This window comes from Thermobia domestica, chromosome 16, assembly GCF_964235325.1.
Source record: "Thermobia domestica chromosome 16, izTheDome1.hap1.1, whole genome shotgun sequence".
Lineage (NCBI taxonomy): Eukaryota > Metazoa > Arthropoda > Insecta > Zygentoma > Lepismatidae > Thermobia > Thermobia domestica.
This window is the reverse complement of record NC_137469.1, coordinates 179812004-179831557: the sequence shown is the minus strand read 5'-3', so window position 1 is coordinate 179831557 and position 19554 is coordinate 179812004. Positions and strand designations below refer to the sequence as shown.

General features: G+C 33.5%; 1 protein-coding gene across 1 annotated transcript in view; it reads left to right on the top strand.

Moving 5' to 3' along the window:
* Window positions 1-1465: 1465 nt before the first annotated feature.
* The window catches only part of LOC145672846 (glandular kallikrein, prostatic-like), a 92065-nt gene continuing 73976 nt past the window's right edge, over window positions 1466-19554 (top strand). Inside the window, exon 1 of the mRNA XM_081741998.1 lies at window positions 1466-1597. Coding sequence (XP_081598124.1) covers window positions 1596-1597 — 2 coding nt within the window. The 5' untranslated portion in view covers window positions 1466-1595. The remainder of the gene's footprint in view (window positions 1598-19554) is intronic.

Here is a 19554-nt window from a genome sequence, read left to right as displayed (position 1 = left end):
GGATAAAAATATCTGAGATTTTGGAAATACTTAGTCCTTTAGTATACCATAACACACAACAAGGTGCTTTTTGGGTTTTGGAGCAGAAGGGGGTCAAAGTATTAAGTAATGACGTCATACTTTAGGAGGTGTTTTGTTCACAAATTCAACTGGAAATTCGTTGTTGTGAAGTAAAATGAAGTAAGATGAATGGTTAGTCCAGCCAAGGCTTTCAAGCTCGTTTCTTTCCTCTAGTTGTGATTCACTGTCTTACACACCTACAGCAGCACTGGTGAAGAATACTGCTATCAGCAGAAGGCGAGACAAGTCAAAATGCCCACTTGACAAAAAAGTCTGTAAGTACTCATTGTTCTTGCTGTTTGCTATATCAATGATATTCAGACCTACTTACTCTTGTTTTAAGTGTCAACTCATGCAGGAGACTGTTGTCCTTTTGTTTGATTTTCATTCTACAAACAGTATTTGCAGCGAGTAAGTGTCACTGACCTGGAAATGTATTTCAACATTTCAACACATTTAACCCTCTTTTTGGCACTGTTGCTCTCAAGCAACATTGCATTCTATTGCGTTATCCGCACGAAATATAACTTCAGTGATCACATTAAATTGGCATTATTGCTTTCATACAATATTCATATACATGATTTGCGGGTCGTTTTTTTAGATATTTCTAATCTTCGTCAACAGGACACAGTCAAATTTAGTATTGCAGAAGCGCGAAAGTTCTTCTCCTTCATTCCTGCGAAAGTTCTTTTATTTGTTTTATTTGTGGTTTCTTGGTCTGTAGGAAGATATTTCAACGAAATTGCAGCTAATTACAGAAACTATTCTTATGATATTTGACCATAATTGCTTATCTATTTTATGGCAATGTTGCTTTGAAATTAACATCCTGTATTTTGAAACCAAAGTACAAAAAATCTTTAAAAATTACGAAATTATAATCAGGAAGACATGGTTCAACCATAAAAGCAAACTAAATATTTTAATGATTGTACTATCAATGCTTGCGAATTAAAGGGTTAATTATTTAGCTCAGAATCTATAAGATGAAGTGGGTGATTAAGATGTTTATAATCAACTTCCTCTCCCGCAGAAAGAAATTTAGAAAGATATTGATAGTTTACTTGTCTCACTTTATACGGTCCATAAAGAAAGTCATAAATCGTTGCATAAGAGACAATAAAAGACATATGTGCAAATAACTCTTTGTATGAGTTCAATCCAAATCCTCGTAATATTCAGAATGTGTGACGGTATAAAATTCGTTTTATTAGTGGAAATGATTTTTTTGATTACCAACACACAATTTACTCAATACAATGTTCTAAAACATAATCTTTACTATAGACACTTAAATTTTGTACATATATAAACATAAATACGTATAGAAAAACAAGTGCACGAACAGTTGTAACTAATTTTTGGTTCTGAAGACGGAAAACACCTCGTTGTGTGTTGATGAGTTTTCTTGTAGAACAGTTTGTTGCAGGATTGTTTTACTGGCCACTGAGAATAACTGTTGGTCGAATGGCTTCTTTGCTTGGAACTTAAAACATTTTCAATCGAGTCTACGCTTCCCTTCATTTACGACTATGTAAGTAATTATAACAGCAACATAACTATTTTCTCCACTAGTGAACAAAATGTGATTTTAATGATCACTGTAGCTCGGAAAATGTTATTTTCTTCTTTTTATTATTAACGAATTGAAATGTTATTGTTTCCATAAAAAAAACTTTCTATAACGCAATTGTATGTCAATTTTCAATTAGAATAGGTGCTTATATAATAACAACAAGCTATTCTGTTCATAGACAAATCATTACTTTGAAGACGCTTGTTCGACGTTGGCTGTTTTAATTGCTCTAAATTTTCAGTTTTCGTTGTTTGTAAGAAATTAAATTATTATACATCACGTTCCAGCAAATATGATTATTTTTGCATATGTACTGCCAGTTTTTTGTTCAAAACCAATATTTTAACAAAAATAAAATACGTTTTCACGTAGAAATACAACATAATTGACCAAATAATTTAACAGAATTGTAGAGCGTTCACCTCTGGTGCTTGGGGTCCCGGGTTCGATCCCAGCCCCCGCCAAGTGAACTTTGTGGTGGACAAACACCGTGTGCGTGGGTTTTCTCGGGGTTCTCCCGTGTCCTCCCACTTTCTTCATTCCACCATTTCATTCATTACTCATTATCATCGTCTCCTTAAGCCTAACTGGCATAACCGCGGGACGTAAAACTCAAAGATTTCATTTCAATTTAACAGAATTATTTAAGAATTTCCATAACAGTTTTGACCACCTTTCATCCTACTGTTTGTAGAAGCAGCATTATCGAACAGTCAAATAAACGACAATTCTTTAGAAAGATTTTCAGTAACACTACTTTTCCAAACCGGACAGTAACATTTCCGGTATGAACGTAACACTAGAAACAGATTTACATAGGCATAAATGTCTGTAATATAAATTTTGAAACTAGGATAAATATCTCGGACAATATAATGAAAAGAGATGTCCTTCATTTTATACAAAATTGCCAAATTCTTGTCATATGTGATTCAAATAGCATTGTAAAACAAAATTATAGTAGCATTTAACGATTCAATTTTGAATGGATAGATTACCTTTCTTTGGAATATGGTTTAAGAGATTTTGTGGTTATGTTAGACTCCAACCTCAAACCCATATTCAGAGAGTGATCTTCTATTGAATGTTCGAGCTGTGGAATAACTATAGTAGAAAATCGATATTTAAACTGAGACTTTTACGGAACTAAAAGATATTCGTCTTCATGTGTAGCTGAAATGGAAGTTATCTTATGAAATGTACATTAATTTTGATTACATGGATAGCATAAGCTTTGCTTTTTACCAATTTAATTTATTTGACAAATTTAGATTTCTCTTCCTTTCACTTGAAGTATATGACTAACAAAAACGTAACAAGTTACTTTGCCCCGTTAGAAAGAGTTTTTGAAACTGCAAAACATACTGAAATAATATTTATTTGTCGGTAAATATGCTACAATATGCTCGAGTATTCTTAAGAAAATGCTTCCTATTCATATTATTACATAACACCTATTAGTTAAAAATAAAAATGAAATCTCTCAGTTTTAAGTCCAACTGTTATGCCGGTTAGGCTAAAGGAGACGGTGATGAAGAGAAATGAATGAAATGGTGGAATGAAAAAAGTGGGAGGATACGGGAGAATCCCGAGAATACCCTTGAGCACGGTGTTTGTCCACCACAAAGTCCACACGGCGCTAGCTGGGATCGGACAAGGGACCCCAAGCACCGGAGTAAAACGCTCTACCACTGAGCCACCACGCCACGCCCATTAGTTAAGTATGGCATAAAGAATTACATAGGGTTTTTATTCTTTCAACTTTATATGTATAAAGGTGAACTACCAGGCGGTTATGCATACACACACACACACACAGACACACGCAATTATCAATAAATTGTCCTGAGATTAATCGATTCTACATCTGAAAAATTATACGATTGATTAGTTAGTATCTATATCATGTGAAATGTATTATGATTGAACTTTAAAATCATCACATTTCGGTTAGTGATTACTTTGAGGAAACACAAGTTAGAAGAATCTATATTGTTCATTGAAGAGAACTACTATAATGAGCGTTGTGGCATACTTTGTATTGTGACAAATGATTAAAGGTATAGACGTGAGTTTCTACGTATTGAGGACAAGTCATTTGTTCTATTTTGTATTTCATTTTGGACGTAATAATTGAATCGTGGGGTAACGCAAAGAAATCAGTAGTGCTATAAACAACCAAAAGGCATAAATACGATGAAACAAATTAAGATTTTTCAATCATATCTAGGAAGACAAATATGTATTCTTTCCTGTACTTTCCGCTAGTAGCAGTGTTTTGTCTACACCCCCAGCACCCCTCTAAAATTTTTCGACACCCCAGAAATAAATTACTTACATCCCCAACTACGGGGTGCAATATTAAAAAGATTTATTCTCGTTTTGCTTAAAGGTTCTCCAGGACTTCGTAGAAAATATTTTCAATGATTTTATCTTTAGGCAGAACGGGAATTCCCGTTCTGTCTAATCTTTGGGGATAGGGAATTCTATGCGAGGAGGATATTTTTAGGCAAATGCAGCACCGAAAAGGTTGACTCCTTCCGTGTTTGTATGCAGATCGGAACTCATGCATCAAATAGCTGCAGTAACGAGGGCAGGAACTAAATCCAAACGGTCTAAATGCAACGAAAATTATGACGAGTGCAAAATCCAAGGGACAAAATCACAGAAATATATATTGGATGTACCAGTGCACACCCTATATTATTGTTTTTCCCTTCAATTCTTATATATTCTAAATATTATCTGTATTTTTTCAACTGAAATAACGTTTTCTTTCTTTTAGAATGCTAAAAACCCAATAAAAAGTAAACATGTTGTAATAAAAGGGCAGATTAGCTTTAATTGCTTTCACACATACCCATATCAACAGTTCTGGGTATTCCTATTTATTATACCTTTAATATTTGAAATACGTTTAGCATATTATAGTAAGACCATTCATTTTAATTACGAAAAGTAATTGTTATGCTATTTGTTTTTTTAATAAAAAGTTGTCCTTGTATTGTAGCAAATGGCAGCCTTTTATTTTGAGTAATATATAAATATGTATTTTAATTCTGAAATACTGATCAATATTTTTTTAAATGAAGATCAAGATGTTGTTGAGTTAAGTTGATTTTAGATTAGCGTCCCTTTCAGCAGCGAGGCTATATGAGACGTGGACCTACTGATTAACGTGGAATCCGAACCACATAAGAGCTCATCCGTGGCTAAGCGGTTAGCGTACGCGCCTTTGACGTGGGAGGCCCGGGTTCGATTCCCGGGGGAGCTCATGTGGTTCGGATTCCACGTTAATCAGTAGGTCCACGTCTCATATAGCCTCGCTGCTGAACGAGACGTTAAACTCAAAATCAACTCAACTCAACAACCGAACCACATGAGCTCCCGCCGGGAATCGAACCCAGTTCTCAAGATCAAAATGTGAAATGTATACTTATTATAACAGTCTTAAGTCTTTTATTGGGTTTTCAGCACATTTTTTATTATTTTTGTAAGATTAACAATTTCAGATAACATTTTAGATGCATAACAGTTGAAGAAAAAATAATCGTTCTTTTATTAATGTGCGGCTATGATTCTGTCGCTTGAATTTGCTCCGTTGTGTCTGAATTTTCTTTGGGGCTTGTCCTCTTGAAGTTTGCCCTGCATTCGTAATAATGTTTGGTAATTCTAACAGAGTCTGTAAGAAGAATAACTATGTCTTCAAGTTTCATCATAAATTTTAGATATTCTTGTTCTTCTCGGAAAAATGACGAGGATACAGTTCTTTATCAGCAGTGTTATTCACATCTACTTTGATAAAGATGAATGTGATTTAAAAAAAAAAAAAAAAACCTGCGGCTAAATGAAAAACTGATTGACTCAGTTGCAAGAAAGCCGTTTGACATTGTAACTGAAGCGAATATAAAATAAACTTAATTCGGCATTATATCAAATTATTTCAAATCAAGATTTTATTCACTTTTTCAGTAGTTCATCTCTAACATGCTAAGAGTCGTAGTACGTAGAAAGTGCCACAGATCACAACCTCAAGACATGTTAGGTCATATATTAAGTAAACAATGCAAGAGGATACATAAGGCGACTCTTAAGAAAGAATGTCAGTGTTCTACATCATAATTCCCTTTTCGGCATTACCTTATGAGCTCATTTGTCTTCTATACATAATTCTATACTATATGCAATAGTATCATATATACTTCTATTTTCATGTTTATATTGTCAATGTAAATAGGAGCAAGACATAAGGTCAATATCAATATTGAAATACCTGTATGCTTTTTGTAGTCTCAATCGAGTCAAGAGATCAGATAATCGAGTATAAGGGCCGCCTTAAGCATCCTTTTGTATTGTTTGTTTAATATATGGCCAAACATTTCTTGGGAATGTGAACTGTTGCACCGTTTAAGTATTGCAAGCCTTAGCATGTTGGAGGTGAACTACTGGGAAACTGAATAAAATTTTGTAAGTGAAATGACTTGACGTTAGACCGAAGTAAGTTTGTTTTATGTTCGTTTGAGCTACAATATCAAACAGCTTTCTTGTAACTGAGTCAATCAATTTTCCATTTCTCTGGAGGTAGTTTTCTTAAAATCATATTCACTTTTACTTAAACAGATGTGAATAACACTGTTAATAACAGAACTGTATCTAGTCATTTTTCTAAAAACAAGAGAATATAATCTAAAATGTATGATAAGACTTAAAGAAATAGATATTCTTCTTACAGAATCTGTTGCAATTACTAAATAAAAATTCTCTTGAAGAAATCCTTCGTTTTGCTGAATTTCTCGTCTTTCAGGATTAGGCAGAACGGGAATTACCGTACAGCCTAAAGATAAGATATTTTTTAAATATTTTCTACAAAGTGCTAGAGATCTTTTAGGCAGAACGGGAAGACGCCATTAAAAATCTTGCTATTTTGTTTTATAAAAGATTCTGAATTCTTGTTTTTAATTGGCAATAGAATAAAACAACTTACTTTGGACAAGATAAATTTTCAAGCAAAACTCGCAACGCAAGATTGAATGGAAATCATCCTTTACACGGCTGTAATCGTCACAACAATATTTGATCAATCGATTGAAAACGATTTCGTCTCGACGTCACACCAAGCATGAGAAACTCGACGCTAATTGACTCTGGCTGAGGAAGGAAATCCAATTCAATCGTTCGTTGCATCAACGAATTTTAAGGTTTGTAAAAAAAAATAAGAAACGATAATAGTATACGACCTTAATGCAAGAATGCACCCTCACAGATTCTTTGTACACCCCCTGAGTTCTAAATTCTGGATAAATAACTTGCTAGTAGTAAACAATTTTATTATTTTGGAAAGACATCTGTGCTGGGAAATGTCTTTATAGCAATTTTTTGTTAACATATAACATTATATATACAGGTTATTTGATAAGAACACCGACAACGTTTGGGAGGAAATTCCTGATACCAAGATAAGGCAAAAAGTATAGACCAACCTCGGTGCACAAGTGCTTCCTTTCGGAGTTATAGGCTACCGAAAATATGAGAAAAATGAACTTGAAACGCCCATAGCTTCAAAATTGTGGGATCAGGACTTCACTTAGGAACTAGTGCCTTATCCAAATATCCAAGTTTGGGAATCCTGCGGCACTTTCCACAACAATTTTTATAGAGCTAGTTGGTGAGTACTTCAATTTATATGCCCGTAGCTAAACTTCCTCCATAAAAAATGTTGAATGAGTACCTTAGGATTCCGAAACATGGATTTTTGGATAGAGCACATACCAGTCCTTAAGTGAAGTATTGACCTCATTACGGTAGGTTCCATACTTTTGAAGCTATGGACATTTAAAATTCATTTTTTTTCATGTTTTCGGTAGTCTGTAACTCCGGAAGGAAGCATTTGTGCACCCAAGTTGGTCTATACTTTTTGCCTTATCTTGGTGTCACGTATATATATACCTCCATATATCAGCGTTTAATTTAAGCGGTATCGCTTCGCAGTTTAATACACAACATCCTAAAAATGCGAGGCCCACGAATAACTATATTGCAAAATGCATCTCTGATCAAAATTCATTACCGAATTGTTGTTAATTTTGCAACAGAAAACAGTTTATCATTATCTTTCCTTTATGACAGAATTGTTTTATACAACAAATAGTCCAGTAAATAAAGGTTTTTGTCGGGACTAATTAGTAACAAGCTGAATTTTTCACGAACGTTAGACCACAATATAAGGGATATTTTCTGAAAAGTCCCCACTCTTCCCCCTCTTGCTTTCTCATCTAGTCCCCTTAACCCTTTTAGACTCTTGCATTTTTTGAGGAAAATGTTGACTTTCAGTTAAGTACCTACTTCTTCTGTACTATTCGTCTGAGTATCATGAATTATACGTCATTCCCTTCAGAATAAAACATGCTTTCAAAATTTATCATTTGCATGTTTACTTGATGTACGAGGGAAGAGAAAATAGAGAACTGTCGTTCCAAAAAGTCAATTTTCTGAAATTCGGTACCCTTTGGAACAACCCTGGCTACAGGTACCTGAATATAACCTACCTTGAAAAATACTGTAGTTTATATATATTGTGTGTTCCAAGTTTTATTGTAATATATAGAAATAAAATAGGGGAAAATATGTTTCAATCCTGCTTGACAATACCAAATTTCATATGTAAATAAGGAAAATTGCGACATATATATAAAATAAGTTTCCTAACACAGTACTATATATCCAAGTGTCATGGTTAATAAGCCATTCTTTTCAAAATAAAATAAAATTTTAAATGATACCATGCGCATGTGCCTAGGATTTGGAGATAAATATGGAAATTTCCCTCCAAAAAATCCTTTTTCTTTAATTCGAGGAGCAGTACCGGGTATATATGCACGAATATAAGCTACCTTGAAAAATAATATTTTCTATATAAATGTAGGCTATGTGCCAAGTTTCGTTGCAAATCTAGAAAAAATATGAGGAAAATATTTCTTAATTCTGTTTAACAATACAAATGAAATGTTTTCGAAGAATCGAATCCAGTAACAGCACTCTTACCCTTCTGGTATACAAGGAAATATGACATACGGAACGAAATATAATCCTTAACTTTAAAATATATGCATGTATATAGATGATTAATATGCACGTAAGCTAATATTTTATTTATAATGGATATTACAAATTTTGGTTACTATATTTTATTACTTTTTATAACTTGTATTATTGCTAATTAATGTGGCCAATTTTGGATGGGGGAATCATTCCTAACTTAGATCAGGGCCGGTCCATTATCCGCTACCTATGGACCCGCCATGCCCTGGACTGGCAACAATCGGTAGATGATGACCAATACAAAATAATGTGCTTTATACTGTAATAACATCATCACGGACCACGCACCCAAAAGACACTGAATGTAGAAAGTAGAATGAAATATTCTACTTTCTACAATATTACTACACATTTTATACAATCAATATTTACTTATTGACTGATAAAGTTAGTTCAGTTCTCACTCCAATCGGGTTAAAACAAAATGCTCCACTGTTCACATGCGTGATCATTAAAGTCGGTAACATCATCTATTCAGGAGAATTATCGCCGGAAAGTCCAGTACATTGTTCACACATGTAGGAACAATCTAACCCTATATTTCTACATATAGTTGGCGCAACGTTGTTCACAGCTGTGAGAAACGAGACGAAGATCACCAGGTGCTTAAAGCTTGGTACTGCTATTACAGCTTTCCTTTAACATATTCCATCTTCACGATAACCGTCAAAAACGACAGTGACACTTCTTCTATATGACTATATGACCACCCCGACTGGTAGTATTGCAGAGAAAGAACACACTCGAAGTTACATATTGGCAGACAGTACACTGTTATAATCGGAAATGGGCAGGATTTATCCGCATTTTAATAGGACATGGTTTTGGGTACCTGAGCAAAAGGTGCATCAATAACCCAGACATTAATACTTGTCGGATGCGCCCGTTCCTGTGTAGTGTAGGTGTACAAGGAGTGGGGAAAAAATGGAGTAACGTTCTCTAAGAGACGGAACTACGGTGGCGTATGGAAGTTCAAAACGTGGAGCGAGTGTCGCGTCAAACAGCTTGTGAAAGCCAAACAAACTATCAGAGTTTGGGAACTACGTGACCAGTTTAATGGTGGATGCACAACACCAATATCCCAAGCAACTATACGGTGTACACTTGGTCGCATGTAGTTCCACAGCGACTACACATTCGTCACCTACACCTTATCACTCGTCACCGCAGACTTCATTGCGCTCAGGCATAGAAACAAGCTAATTGGACCATGGATAATTGGAAAAGGGCGTGTTGATTCGATGAGTCACGGTTTGTACTAATCCTCTCGGGTGGGCGTGTCCAACAGCACGAAGCTATTGATCCGTCGTGTATGGTGAGTACTGTACAGGCAGGTTGGGGCGGTTGTATGGTCTGGGGATTCTTCTGTTGGCATGGACTGGAATCGTTGGTGTGCATGAACCACTGCAAGACGTCCGTTGTGTACCTGCATTTGTTAGAGAATCACTTACCCCAATAATACAACACTTCTACCTACACGAAGACGGTATTTCCATGACTTCAAAGCATGGTGTAACCAAGCCAGAACTGCACTTGCTTGGGTTAAGGAACATTTCATGGAGCTGCAGCGTATGAATTGGTCCCCTAAGTCACCGGATCTTAATCCTATAGAACACTTATGGGATGTTACGGAACGAGCTCTTCGCACCGTGATTCTGCACCAACATTTCTGGGCTCATTGTGGGATGCCATTAGGTTTATATGGTGTCAGATCCCCGTGGAAACGTAACAGCAACTACCAGAATTCATACCACGCCGTGTTCAGGCCATCCTCTGAGCAAAAGTGGATCAACAAAGTATTAGGTAGGTGGTCGTAATTCAGTGAACACTTAGTGTAGTTGCTACAGTTTTGAATAACATTTCCGTAAGTACAAAGAACATAATAAACAAGAAATCCACCAATCACTAGAACTGGTTTCTGCTCACTATTTTCTGCTTTGATCAATTGCAGTACGTATAGCCGTAATATATGTGGTTGGACACTTTTTCGAATTTCTCATTATAATAGTCATAAATCCACTCCATTCTGGCTGCGACTGTAATCCAACAAGCCATATAAGGTTGAGAGGAAACATAAATTATGAAGATTGGTCCGTAAGAGATCTTACTTTTTGAAATTCACTTAAGTCTTCAATGACCATAGAAGAAAGACCTGAATTTCTCTTTTTCATTGGATATAAGTACTCTCTGATAGTTACGGTGTTAACAAAATAAACAATTAGAATTCTCTTAGCTGCTGTCTTAGTTTCGACACAATGAATCCCTCCCATAGTACAAATGGTGCCTTTCCTACCAAGACTTCGCACATTTACGTCAACATTATCAAAAACATACTGGAGAAATGCATCTGAATAAATATCTGGGGAGCCAACGTTAATGATTGATGTTAGGTAGATTGTGGTTTTATGGTAAGATGTTCACACTCCCATTAATGAACTATGTTTATTAAGTATTTTAAACCGTATTATCGATGTATTTTTAGTGCAAGGCTTGTCTATATTATATGGGTGACAAAAATGATCTAGGTTTTACAGCAAATACCAGAACGTGATTTATAACAACAAACTTACTCTCAACTTTCTGGGATTCACTTAAGTTTTGTTTTTTGTAACTTGTGATGTAAAATAGCAAGACTTTCTGGAATAAGACTTTTCCCCAATTAATTAATTGTATTCTTAAAGTTTGCACTTTTTAAATACTTTTTCTCCGTAACTGTTCATGCACATCTCATTTTCTTTGTACACTAGCTTCGCAAATAGAATGTACACCATTTTTAACTACATTGTCTACGTTAAGTTCATTTCCACAAACTAAACAAATTAAATCCAAATTATTTTTTGTTTATTATATTAATCTTGCTCAGGTAGCCTCGAACAATATGAAATTATACACTCTTGTGAAAATAGTATAGTATACTGAGTTAAATTTCATTAATTAAAATCATATGGAAATTCAAGTTTAAAATTAGGAACATTACTTTCTACTTTCTGTTATTAATTAGGGTGTGATATTGAGAAAAAATAAATAGTAATATTGCCTGCTCGAAAATTGCATAATCATAAAATATTGTATAATCACAAAACGTTATAAAAAGTTAAGTATTTTTTGAAATGAATATTTTTTTAGGTTTTTATCTAGGCATATTACATAACATATTTTATACATTTTTTTTAAATTGACTGTGAATAATCATGTATTGATTAAACATTTCAGTGCTTGCCTTGCACTCGAAAACTGCTATTTTGCAGTTAAACCTAACGTAAACCTGTCTGTAGATTTTTTTTAAACATAAAAATATAAATTGGTTATGAGTAAGTAAATAAAATGTTACGTTCTAGGCAACAAATCAGAATATTAAAGGCATACTTATATATGCCTACACTTCAAATTATAAACCAAAAATCTTACAGAAACTATAACCTACTAGATTCTCATTAAGTACTTCTCACTTCCACTACTCAGAATCACTTAGAACATACAAACTTCATAATTCTGCAAGTGAAACTGACGCATCAAGTGGACAGTGTCAAAAATGGGGTAAGCGTTCGCCTAGCCGGTCCGGCAAGATGACTATCCGCATGTGCTGTCATTTGGTAAGAACTCGCTAGACATCGTTCCCATTTCTATAAACCTATTAATACTATATTATTTTCACGCTAATAAAACAAACGAAAAGTTTTATTTGAAACATTTTGTTGGAGCGTTATCATGTTTTTAGTAATAATAACAAATATGTTGAACATATATTGAAAAACCTACTTTTCAGCAATTTATTTCAATAGCATCATATATACTTACTTTAGCTAAGAACACGTAAGGAAATAATTTAAAGAACGTAATGTGAGGAAGCTAACTTCAAGAAATCGTATTGATACGAGCTGGCATAATCGAGTTATTGATATTTCAATGTAGGTAAGCAAATTTGCATGTTTAGGGCCGTGTAGAGAAAGGAAGAGGATGGGGGTTGGGAACTTTTGAGGAAATACTTCCCTTATGATGTAATAACTGCAAAAGTTTCAGCTTGTTACTTAGTTCCGACAAAAGTCTATTTTTTCCTTTGTTGACTGGACTAAAAAGACAAATTCTGGCCAAAGCTTATACTAACTAATAAATAATAGCGTTACAGTTTCGCAAATTATCTTTGCCTTCACCAGATACAGTATCTGTCTGATGAAGGCAAAGATAATTTGCCGAAACTGTAATGTTATTATTTATTAGTTTTCTTTTTTGTCAGAATTTGTTCTGTATTGTATACAAGGAGTTCGAAAGATAAAATGAGTGATATTCACAATAGTTTTTTTTTATTATTATTTTACATACAATTAAAGCTCAGTGACTAGTTTTCTTGGAAACCCGACGTTTGCCTTCAAGTGTCTGTTGGCTCTCAAGAACACAATCTACTACTGACTACAAATCAAATTATTGGAAACAGACCGTAGAACTAACGACAGAGATCATATCCTCTTTAAGACTTTATTCTATGTGTACATTGAGAAAAAAATGTAGGTGGCGTATTTAAAAAGATAGGTTACATGCGTAATTACTGTAGTTTTTGGACTTAACGTACAGCAGACGTATAACTGAAAACGCAAGTTTTTATATACTTTCTATATAAGTGTTCCATTTATATGTACTTTCCGTATGAAACAATGTAGGCGGACAGGATCTCATTTACAAATTTACGTATATAGCATATAGCTGACGAAGTTAACATAAGTATATGCATGTGGTATACGGAAAACTGTTAGATGTCTGATATCCTGCAACGACATGATGCAACATCTAAGGACAGTGCCTATGTAGCATACGGATAACGTATGCTCCGTACTGATATCTATAGTAAGCAAGAGGATACCGTATATTTGTACAATATACCAGCGTCCAGAGAACAAATTTTTCTCTGTGTAAAGAAAGTGGCTCAATCAACTCTCCAAACCCAAGGGTCGACCTTGCTTTTCAAAAACTAGATTGTTAGCTCAAATATTGGACCTTGGCAGTACTTTTTTGACATACTATTGTTCTCATGTTTCTTTTATAGTATTAACCTAGAAGTATATATCTGTTTTGCTATGCTCGCTTAGTTTACATTCAACTTAGGGAAGAAGGTTTTTGATTTAAAACGTTTAAAATATGGAAAACGAATTTTATCCGAGTAGCAGTTGGCAACAATTAGAAACTAGACTATTTGTGAAATAAGATATTTTGTTTTATCGTAAAAAAAAATTAAGTTCACTTTGCCGTGCCTAATTCCAATTACAAGTTTCTTCAAGTCATTTCGAACTCAAAACTTAATTTTAAAAAATACAGACACATTCCAAACAGCTACCACCTTAAGCAATCTGTAATGATTTCAAAGTTAAAACTTTTAAAAAATATAATTGCTGTTACTTTTCCCTTATTTTGCTTTTCATTATCATAGTTGTTTGTAATGCAAAGAAAATGTTTACTATTTCTTTGTATGAAATAATAATAATAATAATAATAATAATAATAATAATAATAATAATAATAATAATAATAATAATAATAATAATAATAATAATAATAATAGTAACAATAATAATGTTTTTCTTCGCTGGCGGGAGTGCGATAAAAAAAACTTACAAATTGCGATGCAAATTTATATTTGTTTGGAATTTTGCTCCGCAAAAGTCAACATCTGAAAAAACGCTGACGTATATATATATATATATATATATATATATATATAATGGAGTAAGAAAGAATAAATATCCAGAGATATTACCTGTACACATAACCTAGATTAACTAAAAATTAAAAAAAAACTATTTGAAATTATCCGTGTCCTCTTGACGGGAATGTTTGTTTATCTTTCAATTGAACTTTCTTCGTAGCGTATCATTCTAATATGAATGAATTCTTTCGTAATTCCTCACTATATTTTTACCCGTTCCTTCAGAGCTGCATGCAAAGAATGAAAGGAATAAGAAAGAATATGAATTGCTGCGGGCAAACATATAAACGTTACATTTTAAAAATATAAATCAGACCTATAAAAATAGTGTCGCACAAGGCATTCATTTATATTTTTCCATTTTAATTAATATTATCTTTTATTGGTAATATCGTCATTTTTGTTTATATTATTATGTATATTATTTTATTACTGTTGTATATTATTTATAACAGCTACAAAACAACGCAATCGGCAATACAACTACAGACAGAATGTGTGTTTTTAAGATCACTTCAATACTCACGTCTTTATTACTAGAAAAAACTATAATACATTATCAGTGATGAAAATTTTCAACAAAAATTTCAGATTCATAAAAACATACTCAACTTATTCCTACATCGTTTTTTATCTGTGATGTGAGGTGGAAATTTTTCTTCTATATATTTCCGGAAAATTTTTCGTTCTGAACAAATTGTTAAAATAGTGAAAGATCGCTTAAAAAATCTGAAACTTTTCATGGCTGAGACAATTTTCAGTATTATGTAGGAACAAGTGAAACTGTTTCATAAATCGAAATATTTTGTGTCTTATATGGAAAAATTGAAGAGCTTTTTATAAGTCGAAAAATTTCCATCATTTTGAAGCAAAAAATAAAACAACTTTTTGTGAATCGGAAAGTTTTATTGTTCTGTAGAAACAAGTGAAAGGAATTTTCATAGATCGGAAAATTTTCATTACGATGTAGAAACAAGTGGAGAAACTTTCTTAAGCCGGACAGTTTTGGACATTATGTATAGTGATGTTACGTGGAAAATTTTCCACTATACTTAACTGCATATTGAGATATAAAATTCAATTCCAGTAGAGAAAACTTAGACAGCAACAAATTATAATTTTCCAATTAACTTTCCGCAACATGAAAATTTTCTAATATTTCAAGTTGGGAAGTAAAAATTCAGACAGTGTTTCTCTCTCTCTCTCTCTCTCTCTCTCTCTCTTTCTCTCTGTGTGTGTTGTGAAGTGCAGGGAACATACATCGAGTTCAAAGAAAACAAATATCCCATTCCAATATTTAAAATTTGACAAGAAATCGAAAACAAACCTTTGTGAATTTATCAATTATAATTATTTGAAAAACAGAACATTTCACTATTTCTTCACATATAGGCCTGCCTATATAATGAAATAACAACACAACAGTTTGTTATGAAGGTTATTTTTGTAACAGAAAATAAGACGAAATATTTTGATTTTATTGTGTTTAACACTCGTAAATCATAATTTCAATATTGAAATTTTGTATAAACATCTTAGAGCAAATATTTGTATTGTAAAACTACCATTATTATGTATACAAATGTATTGGAAATAATGACTATTGGATAGAACAAGTACATTATATATACTATAAAAAACTGTTTTTTTTTATTTTAGAACGGAGCGCAAATACTGCAGCTTTTTATGTTTCTTTTATTATTTTATTACAAGAACAACTACACAAATCAACTTCCTTATTAGTTATATTTCACTTTCCCTTCTGAATGAATATATGAATAAATAAATGTTTATTTCCAGAAAATGGTCAGTATTTGTTTTCATGAGTTATTTAAACTCGAATTTTTAATAGTCAAAAATTTATAGGATGCACTTTATATTATCTCTATGCACTCATAAATATTGCAGTATGTAAATCTAGAAAAGTACTTAAGCTATGAGAAAACCTCATTTTACGCGTATTAAACTGACAAAATATAATTTTGTGATATTAAAAGTGGATTCTGAGGGAAGAACGCATTGAAGTTTTTGAAACGTCTTTGAAGAAATAAAGAATCGTTCGATTTTCATTTCATGAAACTTTTTAAAACAATATTTATTACCAATAACGTTTACTGCTAAACAACGATGTACGAATAAGTGAAGTGTGTTTTTATGAATTGGAAAATATTCATCACATTTAATAAATTTTAATTTTAAATAATAGAATGGGATATTTGTACTCTAAGAACTCGATGTATGTTCTCGGCAGGGATGTAATGGAAAGTATACGCGGGTATACGGCGTATACCCACCTCTAAAGTTTGGAAACTATCGCATAGCTACCTAAAATTTAGGAAGTACCCGGGTATATGCTACATTCGATCAATAGTATACTCACTTCAATGGAACAAACAACAACTGCTTTTCATTTACTTTTCACAACAAAAATGTCTCACTAAACAGCTGGTCCTCAGGCTGTTACCGCGAATGATGTCTAAATTCCTTTAAAATATTTGCGTTTTCGAGCCGTGAGAATAAAATTTTCTGAGAATCACTTCTATAACGGAAAACAGCGCTCTGAACATGCAGTAATTTTTCCTCAAGATGTCACATGCGTTCTCCGTACCTTCCAAATTCCAAATTCAATTCAAAGTCTATCGATTGGATACAATTTGAGCAAGACAATATGGGATGGAACCAGTACCTTTCTAATCACGGAAGGAGTTCCGAAAAAGTGTGGTCTTTACTTTAAGAGTAACGAAATTAAATGAATGTATTTGCGCCAAGAAGTCGTTGGCCTCCACAAAAATAACAAATCATATGACCTATCGTCGGCCTAGTTTGAAACATTCACCGTCGTTCCCAATAACACCAAATACAACAACGAACCTCGGATTAGTACTGCTCATTTGTAGCCGCAATTGACATCAAAGAGAGGAGCGATTGATATACTGAACAAAAAAACGGACGGGGTAAAAATAAACATTTTTCTTCGTTGTTTCATTTTCTTTCAGATAAAAAGGAAAATTGAAGAAAATTTTTTAACAGAAAATGGTAGAAAACAAAAAGTCAGGAAAGATTTGCACCGTATGAGCATGGCACAGCAATCTTTGATCATTTTGATACAGCAGTTACTTTGAAAATATTTGCTTAGTAGTGTTTAACGCTTTGGGAATTCATGGTACGAATCGGTACTATGGAATAGTGTTGAGTTTAAATGCTAATTAAGCTCATATACAGGTAATAAACCAGTCTCTTTTTTTTATTGGTCAAGTCAAGCATGGACCAAGGAGCACCCCAGATGCGTTTCGGAACCGGATGGTAAACTTGGCGGTGCCAAGTGGGGGCGGAGGGGTGAGGGAAATTAAAAAAAAACACCCTTAGTTTTCAAGATATCAAGATTAAAATTTTGCATACGGATTGTATGCGCTCTTGAGTATTTCTCTCTCTTTTTTTTTTTTGTTTTTTTATACCTACCTGAACCCGGTTCTTTTAGGAAATACTTTTAGGAGGAGGGCATTTTTTGTCTTTATATATTTTTCCTTTTTTCCCAGGGTGCGTATTTATTTTATTTATTTAACAATCACCAGATACAGCTCAGAGTCCATTTTATAATGCTTTATCTAACAACAACAATATTAATTGTTAACATGTAGAAAATTTTATGGATTATTGCTCCTAAATGTTATTTATGCAGTATCATCCATTTATAATGTTAGGCTTATTTTTTAGGTCTAACAACACCTAAACTTTATCATATATAAACAATTTATACTAAACAAATCAATACCAATTAGCAAATACTAGATATGCACTTTGATACCATTTTGCATTGCACATAAACTGATATAAATTATAAAGTATATACTGAATCTAGATATCAGAACAAATACACTTTAGAACTCTGTAAAACTTCGAACACTACAATACAAACAAGCACATTATATATATATCCTTCTTTTTCTTCTTTTAACAACAATTTTACATTGCAATGATCTGGTAAGCATTATTTCAATTAACACGTCTTTCCAATCTCCTAACACTAATAAAAAGGATTTGGGAAGGTATCGGCCAGCGCCTGTTTAGTAGGTACTATCCTGGTATTTGAATGGTACGTAGGACTAAGGAAAACCAATCAGGATGGTTGGTAGCGGGAATTGAACCGACGATCTACCGAATCCGAAACCACGCTCTACCACTTGAGCTACTTCTCTCGGAAAGATTGTCGTTTGTGATTTTTAAAAATCGCTCCTGACGGGCAACCTAAGCCTCGAATCGAAATAAATTATTGGAATAAAGTTTTAGATAGGTATACCGATATTACCCGACTCTAACTTCGGCGCTGGTATCTGGGCTTAATTCGACCATAAATTGGCCTCGAAAATGTTCTCCAAGGTTCCTCTTTGCTGTTTGGTCGAAGCAGATCTTTTCAATCGCTTCTGATAAAGAAAACTTTTGATTGAAAAAAAAAACTTATCGGACCAAGTTACAAACACGAAAAATATTCAAACATAACACCGCCGCAGGCGTCATATGCTTAATCTGATTTAAATTTATCTTGAAGTTGGCATAGACCCGATGTGACTTCCCTCAAGAGCCGCTTGTTTATACGAATTTGTTGAAGTTTAGAGTCAGTTTTCAACACCATGACTGTATGAAATATTATCCTGCATTTTAAGGTGGAATCCCGGAACTATCGTAATGTATTTAAAGCAGCAAAAGAAAGCTTCGTGTCTGAAGATCGCAACAAACACTAGATTTGAACTTGTAACAGTGGTATAACCTAAGTTTATTTCTGCTTTTTCGAGACATCTAAAATTCTAAGTTCTAGTTCTGGTAGTTCATGAAAACAGCTTGTCTTCGTATTATTGTATTGTTTATTTGTCTGTTCTTTATACTTAGCTATTAAAACTTCAAGTCGTTAATTATTTGCTCATTGGGACATAGCTGTCATTGTTTTAATTGAATAGTTGAGTGACACAGTAGCCTAAGTACCAACAGCAATAAGGTCGATATTAATATTAATACGGATACTAATTTCGACATTATTGCTGTTGGTACTTAGGCTACTGGGTGACTCAATCTATCAATTCTAAAAGCATCATGCTACAACGAAACCAAAATTAACCTTTTTCTATTT